Below are 12,397 nucleotides of genomic sequence, written 5' to 3' on the forward strand. Positions count from 1 at the left end.
GTGTTGGCCTCAAGCCCGAAGTCTGCTTTTGCCTTTTCAGAACTCCAGCCCATCACAATAAGAATTTTTATCCAGTTCTCCATGTACCATCCCAATGGAGCAGTACAGCAGGTTCGTTCAAGGCCAATGGCTCAAGTTTAAAGTCAGCAAAGATGGCAGTTACTGCTTTGCCCTTCTGCCATAGATTAACATTTCCAGCTTGGTACAGCTAAATACTATACCTGTTCCTCACTAGATGACAGCTGCTACCATTTTTCACTAGCATTAATATTCTTGTAAACTACAGAAATCAAGCAGTACACAACCCATTCAATTATCCCCAGCACTGACCTCAGTGCAGATAAGCAGAGCAGGTCGCTCCATCAAGTGCTCTCATTAAATCTGCTGCCAAACACAAGTCAACAACCTGAGTCTCACAGCTGACAAATAGAAAGGAGATGTCAGACAGGCACTGACAACCACAGAATCACCAGCCTTTTTTGCAAGAGGGATGGACATCACTTAAACCACACAGGAGTAGTACCAGGAAGCACAGATCTGACCTATCTTCACAACATGAAACAATCATTTGCATTCCTTTCCCTGCTCAACCCACTTTTGCAAAGGGCCAGATCTTTCTGTGCACCACTGAGAGGCATGCTCTTTTCTTGACTTGAAATGAAATAGATTTCCTGTTTGCCTCTACTTGCTTGCCTTTATTACATGCATGCAAGATAGTGTCTCTCTGCTCCACTGCATTTTTCAAACTTGTATTTTGCTACAGTTGCCTTGTAGTTCAAGGAAAGACATGAGAACAGGTAGTATTTTGGAACACAGATAAATTTTTAATGATTTAACATACAGTATAGACACTAGTTGAACATCTTAACAACCAGGGAGGGAGGATGCAGTTTCCGTCCCACTGAATGGACCAAGGTCACAACGCACTTCTGATCACATCCTGTTTTTCTAGGAGAGAAAGGGGCCAGGAATTCCCACTAATGTTGTCCAAATTAGGTTGGTTCTTATGATTTCTTAATCAGTGCTTCAAGCGGTGCTATTGCCTGCTAAGGAATTAATACCAAGTTAAAAGCAAGAGCAAGCCATCAGTATCTTGATCTCATCAGTCATGGTGCAAAAACATAAAGTGCTGGAATATATCTCAGCAGGAATGATCATAGACCAACCTGATGGCCTTCCCTGAGGAAAACAGTTATGAAGTGCTGGAACAGGGGTGACGAATCTGTTTAACACTGAAAAGAAAAGTAACCTCTGCTACCCTCTGAAGACGGCATTTCACACTGCATCTTTACACTGTGTCATGTCTGCTGCAGCAAGTTGCCATAGGATGGCAGCAGAGGGGAGACAAGATTTTCAGGTGGATAAACTACTAATGCTAAAGCTTTTAAGCTTTTGGAAAAACAAGATTTTCAAGAGAATCTGCTGATGGAACCATTATCTCACTTGATGACTTCTGGGAAAGAAGAATGAAAACACTGCAAGTAGATTTTATCAGCTGGCTGGTAACACTACTTCTTGTTTATATCATATGTAATTGCAATAGCATTCTACAGATCTTTTGCACTAGGATACTCCACCACTGCGCTTGGGTTTTTTGTTGTTTGGTGGGGTTTTTTTAAAGCCTCTGTAGATTGTTTTATTTCAGTCAGGGAACAGGAAGTATCAGTTTAAACAAACATAATCAAAGTCAAAATCATGGAGCAAGTGGATGAGGTAAAAGCAAGAGAAATAAGGCTCTGCATATAGAAAAGAACTAGCGCTTGGACATCGTCCAGTGACTTGCAGGGGGAGTACAAATTTAGTCAGCATTTTACAGGTTCTCTACACATCTTTTCTGTGTTGTGGAGTCTTAAGAGGGAAACAGTTTAAATTGCAAATTTGAGACCTAGGAGAAATGGTGGGATAACCAGCCCTGTTCTAGTGCCATTCTGATCAGACCAAAATTCCAGAGTAGCAAGTACGTCAAACAGCAAATCAAAAACATCATGACATCTCGCAGGGAGCGAGAGGAACGGCGGGGAACTCATGCAACACAGTTGTCCTCAGAGGAGGGCTTGCGCCATGTTCCAACATTCCAATTACTTCATGCACAAGGACATCATTAAACTGAAATCCTAGAACAACTCCCCCCTTTTGCACAACCAGGAGTGAAGTACATTTGAATTACCAAGGCCTGAACAAGTTCAAGCAAATAAGTCTTCAGTGCTCCCTGTCAGAAAGTAGACTAGCAGAGCACTGTTTACAAGACTCCTCTTCGAGGAAACTGTCGCAGAGTAACAAGAAAAGCGTTTACAGACAATAAACATCCCATCCTAGCCAGATCCCTGCTCTTCTTACATGCTATGGGACTTTGACAGAATAACAACTCCATTGGAGTTCTGAATGCTTTAAACTCACTAAGCACTATAGTGATGAATCCAAATACAATTCCTTTAGACTAAGGAGGAAAAAAAACAACCAATTTTAGTCAGGATCTAAAACATCCTTTCTACCTGACATAACAAAACAGGGACTGAAAGGCATCAACAACTAGCTATGCAAAGCATCAATACTTTCAGCTAGTAATCCATATAAAATGAATAAATAATTCATAATTACATATGTAGTGTACACCATGCATGTCAAGAAGTGCTCCAGAGAGAGAAGCATAACAGGCATGCTTTGCTCTCTAAAAGCAAAAATCCTCCAATTATTACTGTCACTCTGGAAAGCCTCTGGACTTCAGAGACACAATTGAACCTCCATGTATAGCTGCAAAGCTACATTAGGTATTTTTCCTACTACATTTTATAGCCTAGATTGACTCCGTGCATCCTAAAATTTAGAGGAAGTACTCAAAGAATGTACTAGTACTCTAAAGCAGGTGCATAACAAACTGAAGAAAGCAAGATTCAATCCCAGAGACTTTACATCCCTCACTTACGCTGTACACCTCTGGGCTTGTCCCCAGAAACAACATCAGCCATTTACACTGAGGCTCTTGTAAAGCAACAGCTGTTGTCTTGCTCTTTTAGATTCTAGTCTCCAGTTCCTTCCCTTTGTTGCTTACATCATGCAGCTTTCAAACAGGCAGAAGCTCTGGGGGATATTCACCATAGCAGTATTTTGCAATTGGATCTCTATAGGTGTTTTCATGTTGCACACTCTGTCAGGAAGAGGAGGAGAAGCTTTAAGAATACACACATATTGAAATAATACTTCACTGAGGGCCAAAACCCAGAGCATTTATGGATAAGCAAAACATTTCCCAAATTCTTCTACACATTAGCATATCATCTGGAGTCAAACAACACTGCACTTGCAACATATAAAATACAGTAGCTGTATTACAGCACTTTAATGTTGAACCATACCCAGAACCTCCTTTTCAGAATACTACCCAAGTAGGTGGGAAGAGATTCAATATACAAAAAAAGAGTTACATATGCTTAGGCAGTATCATCAAATGTCCTAAGCAAGCAAGGCATAATAAAAGTTGATACGTGAGATGTGTGCATTTTTCTTGATAAAGCTAGAGTTCAGATACCATAGGTAAAAAAAAAAAAAAAAACAAACTTTGGAGACATTTGGAACTATGTCCTTTGTTTGCCATCCATCCCTATTGCTAGATTAAATACTCAAGCTGCATGACATCTCCAACAGCACTAAGAGGGCCAATGCTTGCTTAGACCAAAACTTCTAATAAAATCACATGGGTAACAGAAGTTCACCTCTGTTCTTAAAAAGCAAACATACTTTTTCAGTTACTATGCAGATGATTGTCAGCATATGGTGAGTCTAAAAACATACCATAAAGTAAGTAGCACTCTGAAGCTACTGCAACAACTCTCACTGTTTTCATCCTTATGAGATCTTCACTGGTCACTGAACTCAGCTAGTCTCTTTTTAGTTAAGTACCTCTTTTCTAAAGAAAGTATACAACTCGTCCTGCCCTAAATATGCACTTTGCCCTTCATTTACTGCTGATGTTACTATTTCACCTTACAAATCAGAGGACTGCCTTCAGATTAGCTCTCAGCCATAGCTTAGCATTTATGAAGGTGCCTGTGTGTGTGCAAGCACAACAGACCAGCCAATAGAACCTAAGTCCCATTTTCCAAGGGCGCTTTCTTACCTGTGATGAAGTCCTACATTTCGCCAGACACAACTCAAAGTGATCTTCCACTGCCATGAAGAGGTTTTGGAAAGCAATAGCTGCCCGGTTCAAGAAACGTTCCAGAAGATGTTGCTAAAGTGGTTAGCAAAAATGAAGACCAAAAAAACCCACAAACATCATACATCAACAAAGAGTGACCAAAGTCCACCTTAACCTACACAGCTCAAGTATCAGAGGAATAGCAAGCAACTCCACTTAGACTTTCTAGCAAGCACTGAAAGGTTAACACATCACAGAACCCCAGCAGTAGGAAGAGCATCTAGAGAAGCCAACAGAATACAAAACTGATTCTGGCTGGAATAGCTCTTCTGCAGTCATCTCCCCTCAGCAAATGCAACTCCCCTGTAGCTGAAACATTCTGCAAGGCTCCCAGTATTTCCTCTCAAAGGTGGGATTTTTTTAAAGCCTTATTTAGAGCTTGCCATATGGTCCTTGCAGGCTTTCGTCATCCTTCCAGGAAACACAACTGTCCCCTCTAAGGAAAAAGCTCCTCACAAACAAGTACTTTTAGCCACAGAGGAGCCTGAGCAGCTCAGAACACCTGAAAAGCAGGACAAAGTCTACGCACCTTGCTGGGCTGCAGGCAACAGGAAACGCAGTACTCATACACACTGCAACAGCCATTGGGAAGGCAGCTGTCGCAGCTGTACAGCTTTGTACTGGCCACATTGACGTTACAACAGCCATTCACCAGGAGGTCCTTCCTCTCACAGATGTAGCCTGAAAAACAAAAACAGTAGTAACAACTTGCAAGACGCACTTGGTTGTAGGTTCTATAGAAATCCATGGTAAGAATCACATTACTTAAGAACAGGTTTATTTATCATTTAGTACATGATGATCCCCCTCAATTTAAGCCCTAACTAGCAATTCTTTGAAATAACACTTGGACCTAGAGACGAGTTTCACAACAGCCTGGTGTTACCTGCACAACTATTATGTACCTACTTTGATATGCTGTATATACAGTATGAGTATTTAAAATGCAGAATATTTAAGTTCTGATTTCTTTTTGGCATAATTCATTGTTGTGATTGGAAGGGGAAAGGCGATTGGTGATGATTAGACTGGAAAAAACTACTGACATGTTCTTTGGTCTATGGATAACTCTCTTTACAGTTCAGTATAAAGAGACTTAGATGTATCCCTGCAGGATAGCTGTAATATTCATTGTTAGGCAGAATCCTTAATAGTATAGAACCACAGCGTACATCCTTATGGAAACTGTACCACCACAGTGTCAGACCAAAGATCTCTGTGATTTGAGAGACCTCAGTGAATCAGCAGTAAGCATAATTCAGGCAGAGCTAAATTTAACACTAATGCTAATCACAAAAGACGTGGTGGGTTTTCTACAGCCTTGGTCTCTGGTCAAGGAAGGTCCGGTACCTGCGCAACACACACACTGGAAAAGTGTATGTGCAGGGCAGGAAAAGCTCCATACACTTAAAACAAGTGGTTTATCTGAGAACCTACGAGAAACATCCTTGGGTCTACAAGGGTCAGATGAGGTTGTTAACTGTGACAGCGCACCAGCTGTGCCCGCCCTGAGCTGCCTCCACACAAGGCCCATCAGGTGTCCCTGATTACTCTCCCTAACGTGCCTGACAGTAGGAACATGCTGCAGGGAGACAGCTCTGCAAGGACCACACTAAACTGAGCGGGACCTAACATCTGAGCTCTGTGCAAAGGTAACTGGAAGCCTTGGTAGCCCTGGAAACAGTACAGCCGCGCTCCTAAGGCCCTGTGCCTGAGCCGAGCCTGGCTGGACCCAAGCCTGCTGTGCACAGATCACATCAGCTGTGTCTGCAGCCATGCCAAAATGAACCCAGACTGGGGATGAAGCACCAGCAGCTGAGGTTGTGCAGTAAAAACACCTTAATAAGGAGCAGTTGTTACGTGGAAGTACCATAACAACCAGACAGGCAAAGCAGCATTCAACACTGCAATATGTGGAGTAAATTCTTAGTATCAAGTATACCCAGTTCATCTGTAATGAGGAGCTTCCCCTGCACAGAATTCCTGCACTGGTTACTCAGCTGACTGCTGTTTCCCGAACTGAACTTCACCTTCCACATGATCGGCTGCTCGTGCTCTTGCACTTGGAGGAGATTTCGATCTCTCACCATCCTCTCTTCCTGCAAGGAAAGACAGTTATGCAACTAAACATACAAGTTCCTTCTGCCATTCCAATCCATGTGCTTTCCCCACAATTGAAAACGCCTGGTAGTTGTGAACTCCACAGCACAGGAAACTCCAGTGTCAACGGAGTAAGCAACACACTACATGCAGCAGCTTACTTTTTGCTACACACAGCAGGAAAGCAACATAACCCAGTAAAACGGGGGTATGCAGGTTCACTGAAGGATCAACTAACACAGCCGAACTCAGTCACTACAACCACATAAGTAGCCTATATTATATTAAATAACTATAGGCACAATATTTCTCTTTTATAAATTCTTTGCTAGCAGAATTATAGTCTACGAGAGCTATTGCAACAGTCCCTTTGAGCGTTTTTTTCCAGTCTTGGTTCAAAACACTACTGCTGTCAGCCAGAGTATCCGACGTGACTTTTTTAACTCTTGTCTTCATTTAATAATTACGATGTAATTCTTACAGGAACGTATCCCAGAAGCTCAGCGACAGCACCTGAAGAACAGCAGTTACCCTGGGATAAGGCATGTTCTAATCCAGCCCGCACCTCCCGCCGGCGGGACGGGGCTCCGGGGCGGGCACTGACCTGCTTGAAGGTGCTGGTGAGGAAGTAGACGAGGGAGAGCCCGAAGACGACGCCGAGCACCCAGCGCTTCCTCAGCAGCCGCCGCCACAGCACCGCTCCCCAGGGCACCATGGCGGCGCGGCCCCGGGGCTGCGGGCTGGGCCCTCAGCCCCCCCCCGCCGCCGCCGCGCTTGCCCGCCGCAGGGAGCGAGAGGAACGGCGGGGGCAGCGCTGCCCCAGCACCGGCATCACCGGCTCCGGCGGAGGATGGGAGGATGGACGGGCGGGCGCGCTGCCCCCGGGCCCGGCCTCCCGCCCAGGGAGCGCGGCCCAACCGCTTCCGCCGGCCGCGGGGCGGGGGAGGCGGAAGCCGCGGCGGTGCGTGCGCGGGGCGGGGGGGCGGCCGCGTCGGGCGGGGGCGGTGCTCGGCACCGCGGCCGCACGGGTAGGTACGGCGGGCCGCGGCGGCGGGGCAGGGCCGGGCCGGCGCCTCCCTAGGCCCGGCTTGCTCCTTAGGCCCCGCTTGCTCCCGCCCTCTCCGGGGCGTCCGGCGGGAATCTCCTTCCCCGACCTAATGAGAAATGTCTGTGTTTGTGTATATATATATGTGTCTATGTATATAGCTGTATTTATAGATATATATCTGCATATGTGTGCGTGTTTATAGAAATACGCTGCTGTAGATATTTATTTATAACGCACCCACGTGGGGGTGAGGGTGTGTATGCACACGAAGGCAGAGTACAGCCCAGCGAGTGCCTGTGCAGTGAGCAGGGCTGCAGGTGCCAGTCCCGGACGAAAACGGCCTTGTTGGATCATGCACGCATGCAAGGGTTCAAGCACCAAGGTTCCTGCTTCTCTCTGTCTTTCCCAAGGAGATGAGGAGGTGAAACTCACTGTGCTGTGATGAAAATGACTCTGTGCGTGTGCTTCTTACAGATGCGCTGGTTTCAGCACTGTGGTCCAGGTGCTTTGCGATCATCCAGCTTGGAGGACCTGTGATGAGTTTGAAATTTGGACCACCTTGGATTATCTGAAGGACTCCGTGTATGAGATGTCTGCACCTTCTTGAGCTTCCCTCTCTCCCACCGTGGCACCTTGCACCTCTGGTTAAACCTGTTGTTCAGGTACTGCTAAAAAATGTCCAAGTGTTGCAAGATGAAAACCCCTAATCTGGAAAAGGCAGAACCAATTGGTATTAAAGCCGAGTGTCTTTTAGAACAAAGTCTATTTAAATTTATCTTAAATCTTTAGGACTCTCAGCACAACAGATGATTATATCTCATGAAGTCCCGCATCTTTAGTACTTGGCACTCATGTCACTGTCCCCTTCATGGTTGATGCCAAAAGAAAAAGCGTCTCCCCATACATCGTTTTGGAATGTGTTTTCACCCCATGTTGCAATCTAGTAGACTTCTAGTGGTCTAGAAGAGAGTGGAGGATTTTCCAAGTGTCAAAGTTATCTCCACACTGACTAGCTCTCAGCTTGTAGCATGGGAAGATGGACAGATTTCTTTATAAGCACTGATCCCAAAGTTGTTCACAGGTAGGACAGCTCCGCCTACATAGGTCAGCCTGTCTTGGCCTTTTCATCATATCGTAATTACTGTTTTGGTTAAAAAGAGGATAATGTTACATATTAAGTTGACAGAGATACTGTCAGGTTAGGATTAAATAACATTTACTGCAGGGAAAGCGTAAAAGATTCCTGGAGTACTAAGTGTTGTTACTACAAATGCATTTTAAAAAATCTGGGAAAAACAAACCCTAATACATCTTTTTTTAATGTCGAAAACTTACACATCCTTAGAAAACTAATTTTGACCCCATAAAACACAACACAAATTGAAACGTATAGCCAGAGATTAAAAACCTGCTGGGAGTTACAAGACCAAATTTGTAGTTAAGAGAGTGTTGGTAACTTAGGGTATCAGAAAATTTTGGTTAGAATTAGATTTCTGGTACTTATGATGGCTTTCTGCATCCTCTCCATAAAATGTGTTAAAAGCTGTGTTTTTCCTGCCATGTATCATTATTCCAAAATTTATTTAGATAGGTATTTGTGTATTTATATGAGCTGTCAAGGGGACGTCCAAAGTTGGCATCTCACTAAAACCTCCATGTTCTCTATCAGTGATGACTCAAATCCAGTGTTGTCTCAGTTCAGCCAACTTGATGGGGTTCTTCAAGGCTGGATGTTACAAACCAAGAGTCTTTCTCTTTTTTGTAAATGTTAACTTTTTTAATCTCATCTTCTTACACGTTCAGTACAGTTATATGTGTGATTTAACTGAAATACCCTTTCTTCTTTCACTGTTTTGTAACTTGTCTTCTGGGCAGGTGTATGTGGTAAACACAACTGCCTGTTTATGCGCTGTGAACTGCATGATTTGGGCTTTATTAAGGGATAACATTTGAATTTAATGCAATTCTGCATGGGCTAGTGGGTCACTGAAAGTAAAGAATGTGAATAAACAGGTGAAAATATAGGGGGGAAAAAAAATCTGTATTTTCTGCTTCTCAGCTGCCATATCTCTGCCTACAGACAGCTGGGAAATGTTCTCAGAGCCATTGTGCCTTTACAGAAGGCCCACATTTATTTACATATATTCTGTATGTGTAGGGCTACACATATATTTACATATATTCATGCAGTATGAAGTTAACTTCAGATGCTCAAAAGTATTTAGAGCCCTTTACATTTTATTTGTTATATACATTTATACGTTTATGTGTAAAAATTTATACATTTATATGTTTATGAATAAATTTATACATTTATACGTTTATATACATTGTTTATGTAAATAATATACATTATTTACATTTATTTATTATATAGCTATCAGAGTCTAGGGCTGAGTAGGATCAGACTTCTATATTTAAAGGATGTCTCTCTAAATCTTCTGTGAAATGCCTGTGGGAACCTGGACAAATCACTTGCAAAAATAGCCCATTCCACAGGTTCTATATAACTAATATAACATTAAGCAGTGTACGCCTGTTTGCCAGGTACTCTGTGCTGTGCCTTGATGATGGTGATGATTATGTGTTCTTCTTTGCTTTTGAATTAACTTTATTTTTAAACGGTGTAATGTGTTTGAGGTTGTTCCCTTAAAATTAAACACTTGGAAACAGAGATTTAAGTAACTGAAGAACTTCTCTCCTTGGTCTAGAAAAAGGTCCTGAAGTTAATAGACTGGCTCTTAGGAAGGATTTCTTTGCAGAAGGGGCTGTTGGGCGTTGGAATGGGCTGCCCAGGGCAGGGGGGGAGTCCCCACCCCTGGAGGGGTTTAAGAGTCGGGTTGACCCAGTGCTGAGGGATCTGGTGGAGTTGAGAACGGTCACTGTGAGGTTCGTGGTTGGACTGGGGGATCTTCAAGGTCTTCTCCAACCGAGATGATTCTGTAATACAGTTTCAATGCCTTTTCATTTCCTGCTCCAGACCTTAGTTTATTTATGCTGACAATTCCAGAATGAGTGGAGCAGGAATATGTGACCTTTTGCACATGTGCATATTATTTATGACCACTGTGCAGAGTTTGCTAATGGCATTTTTGTGGTCTAAAAGGAACGGTTTGCTTATTTAAAAGAATCTGATTGTATTTTTTCATAACAGATGTTTATACATTTTCTTTTTTCCCTCCCTCTCAGTTTTGCTTTACAAAGCAAGTTTCTTCAGAAGAGGAAGAAGGCATTTCATGTCCAGAGAGTGTATGCCGACTCACATGTCACATCGAGAGCTCCTCTCTTCGTTGTCCTGACATTCTTTATCAGAACATGTCGTCACACAGCTGTAGGCTCCGTGTGACTGCCACACACTGCCAAAGGGGAGCTCACTAGTTCCTGCCCTGCCTGGAGACCTGTGTACATGTGCTTCCATTTGCCAGTTGAAAGTTGTTTCTTCTCAAGTGTACTAAGACAGGAAGGCAAGCCTGAGGTGCTCTTTCAGAGAAGCAAATGATTTATGCCAGCCATGTCACTAGCTGAATGGGTTTCACAACCCTCTGACTCTGTGGGCCTTTGTTAGTAGTCACACTGGGATTGTTGACCTACAACGTTAATGTTGAGCGTGTTGTGTTTTAAGGTTTTGAGGAAAATGCAGAGACGGCATAGCAGCAACACTGACAACGTTCCTCCTGAAAGGTAAATCTTTTTCCTTCTTTTTTCCTCCGTTTTCCTCTCTGGAGGGGAATATTCTGATTTAAGTGTATGGTGTGTTTTAGAAGACAAAAGCTCAAAACTGAGAAAAGCAAATATTTGCTGTGCAGGTAGTGTGGCCAGGCTTTCTGCTCAGGTTTAGAGACAGATTTACTTCTCCCCTTCATGTCAGTTATTGACTGCTACCAGCTACAGTGTTTGAGGTTTCATGATCCAGTATGGTGCATATGGAGACAGTTGGCTTAGCATAGGCAGGGCGTTTTGGAGCTCTAGAAGAGCAATTCATGGCACAGCCCTGTGGGGATCCTGAGCGATACCAATCTGAAAGGATCAATCTGTACGAACAGGGGCCATTTATACTTCTGATATTAAAGTGTTTAAAAAGTCTGCTGGTCTGAAGCTCCCAACTGCGATGACTTAGTATTTTATAGAGTTTGGGTGATCTTTACATCATCCCAGAATCTGTATCTAGCTTCATGTGTGTGAATATTTAGAAGTAGAATACCTCTTAATTCATTTCTGTAATTATAACATCAGCAAGGGAGGCTTGCTGCTGTTGTTGTTCTGGTACTAAATATTCCCTTGTGCTTTCCCAGGGTTAGAGCTTGACTTTTTTTTTTTTTTTTCTAAAGAAACTAATCTAATTAAGACAAAGATGGAACTAACAAATTTCATTGTTCTGGCTGAGCTGAGATTGTAAGTAAAAGATCGTTACTAAGTGTTTCTTAGTAGTTTTTCAAGTAGAGATGGACCTTGATGTCGTGACCACTTCTAGCATGGTACCATTCTTAATTTCAGGGGAGAAGAAAGCCATCTTCAACTTTTTCTGCATGGTGCTGCCCAAGCCTCAGCGCAGTCTGTGGGTTTTATATCAGCAGGCAAGACTGGGGCTTGACAGGCACACAAGATGTTGTATAGGCCCTCTCATCTGCAGTGTAGAGCTCTCTGAGTCTGTACAAACTTGTAAGGTGCTTCAGGATCTGCTTGAACAGTTAAAATATGTTCATGATAGGTGTCTATTATTGAGTGCAAAAGATAAGCAGAGTAATGTCAATTGGTTTTTATAAATGCTTCTGTTTTTTAACAGGGTAAATACATATTGTCAGTAACATAGGCTGAGGGTTTTCTAACTGTAGAATGAAATGCTGTTGCCACTGGCCTTCACTTTGTTATCTTCAGCAGACTCACAGTTTCATCCTTGTTCATTTGTTTTTAAATATGTCCCTGATTAATTCCTTCCTGCTGAAAGCATGGTCATGCATCCTGGTAGTATTGTTCCAAACAATGTTTGTGTCTTTATCTGTAACACCAGGTTCCACCCAATTTGTTTGTTATGTTCCCAGACGTAAGTACTGTCA

At 43.1% G+C, this 12,397-nt stretch overlaps 2 protein-coding genes across 8 annotated transcripts in view; one reads left to right on the forward strand and one right to left on the reverse strand.

The window, feature by feature from the left end:
* The window catches only part of SPRING1 (SREBF pathway regulator in golgi 1), a 79,911-nt gene extending 72,687 nt beyond the window's left edge, over positions 1-7,224 (reverse strand). For 2 of the 3 annotated variants that reach the window (XR_012625640.1, XR_012625639.1), the window contains exons 1-5: positions 6,900-7,224; positions 6,138-6,294; positions 4,725-4,876; positions 4,115-4,228; positions 2,924-3,145 (exon numbers count right to left, since the gene is read on the reverse strand). Coding sequence is in view for 1 of the 3 variants with exons in the window: in XM_074844104.1 (XP_074700205.1) it covers positions 3,062-3,145; positions 4,115-4,228; positions 4,725-4,876; positions 6,138-6,294; positions 6,900-7,010 (618 nt within the window). In the remaining 2 variants the exon portion in view is untranslated. Of the gene's footprint in view, positions 1-801; positions 3,146-4,114; positions 4,229-4,724; positions 4,877-6,137; positions 6,295-6,899 lie in introns of those variants that run through there. The other variant, XM_074844104.1, reaches the window with a different exon arrangement.
* Positions 7,225-7,273: 49 nt separating this feature from the next.
* The window catches only part of RNFT2 (ring finger protein, transmembrane 2), a 32,665-nt gene continuing 27,541 nt past the window's right edge, over positions 7,274-12,397 (forward strand). For 2 of the 5 annotated variants that reach the window (XM_074844136.1, XM_074844140.1), the window contains exons 1-3: positions 7,274-7,323; positions 7,818-8,005; positions 10,966-11,024. In XM_074844136.1, the coding sequence (XP_074700237.1) occupies positions 7,928-8,005; positions 10,966-11,024 (137 nt within the window). In that variant the 5' untranslated portion in view covers positions 7,274-7,323; positions 7,818-7,927. The other 3 variants (XM_074844138.1, XM_074844137.1, XM_074844139.1) reach the window with 3 other exon arrangements.

This window comes from Strix aluco, chromosome 18 (assembly GCF_031877795.1).
Source record: "Strix aluco isolate bStrAlu1 chromosome 18, bStrAlu1.hap1, whole genome shotgun sequence".
Taxonomy (NCBI): Eukaryota; Metazoa; Chordata; class Aves; order Strigiformes; family Strigidae; genus Strix; species Strix aluco.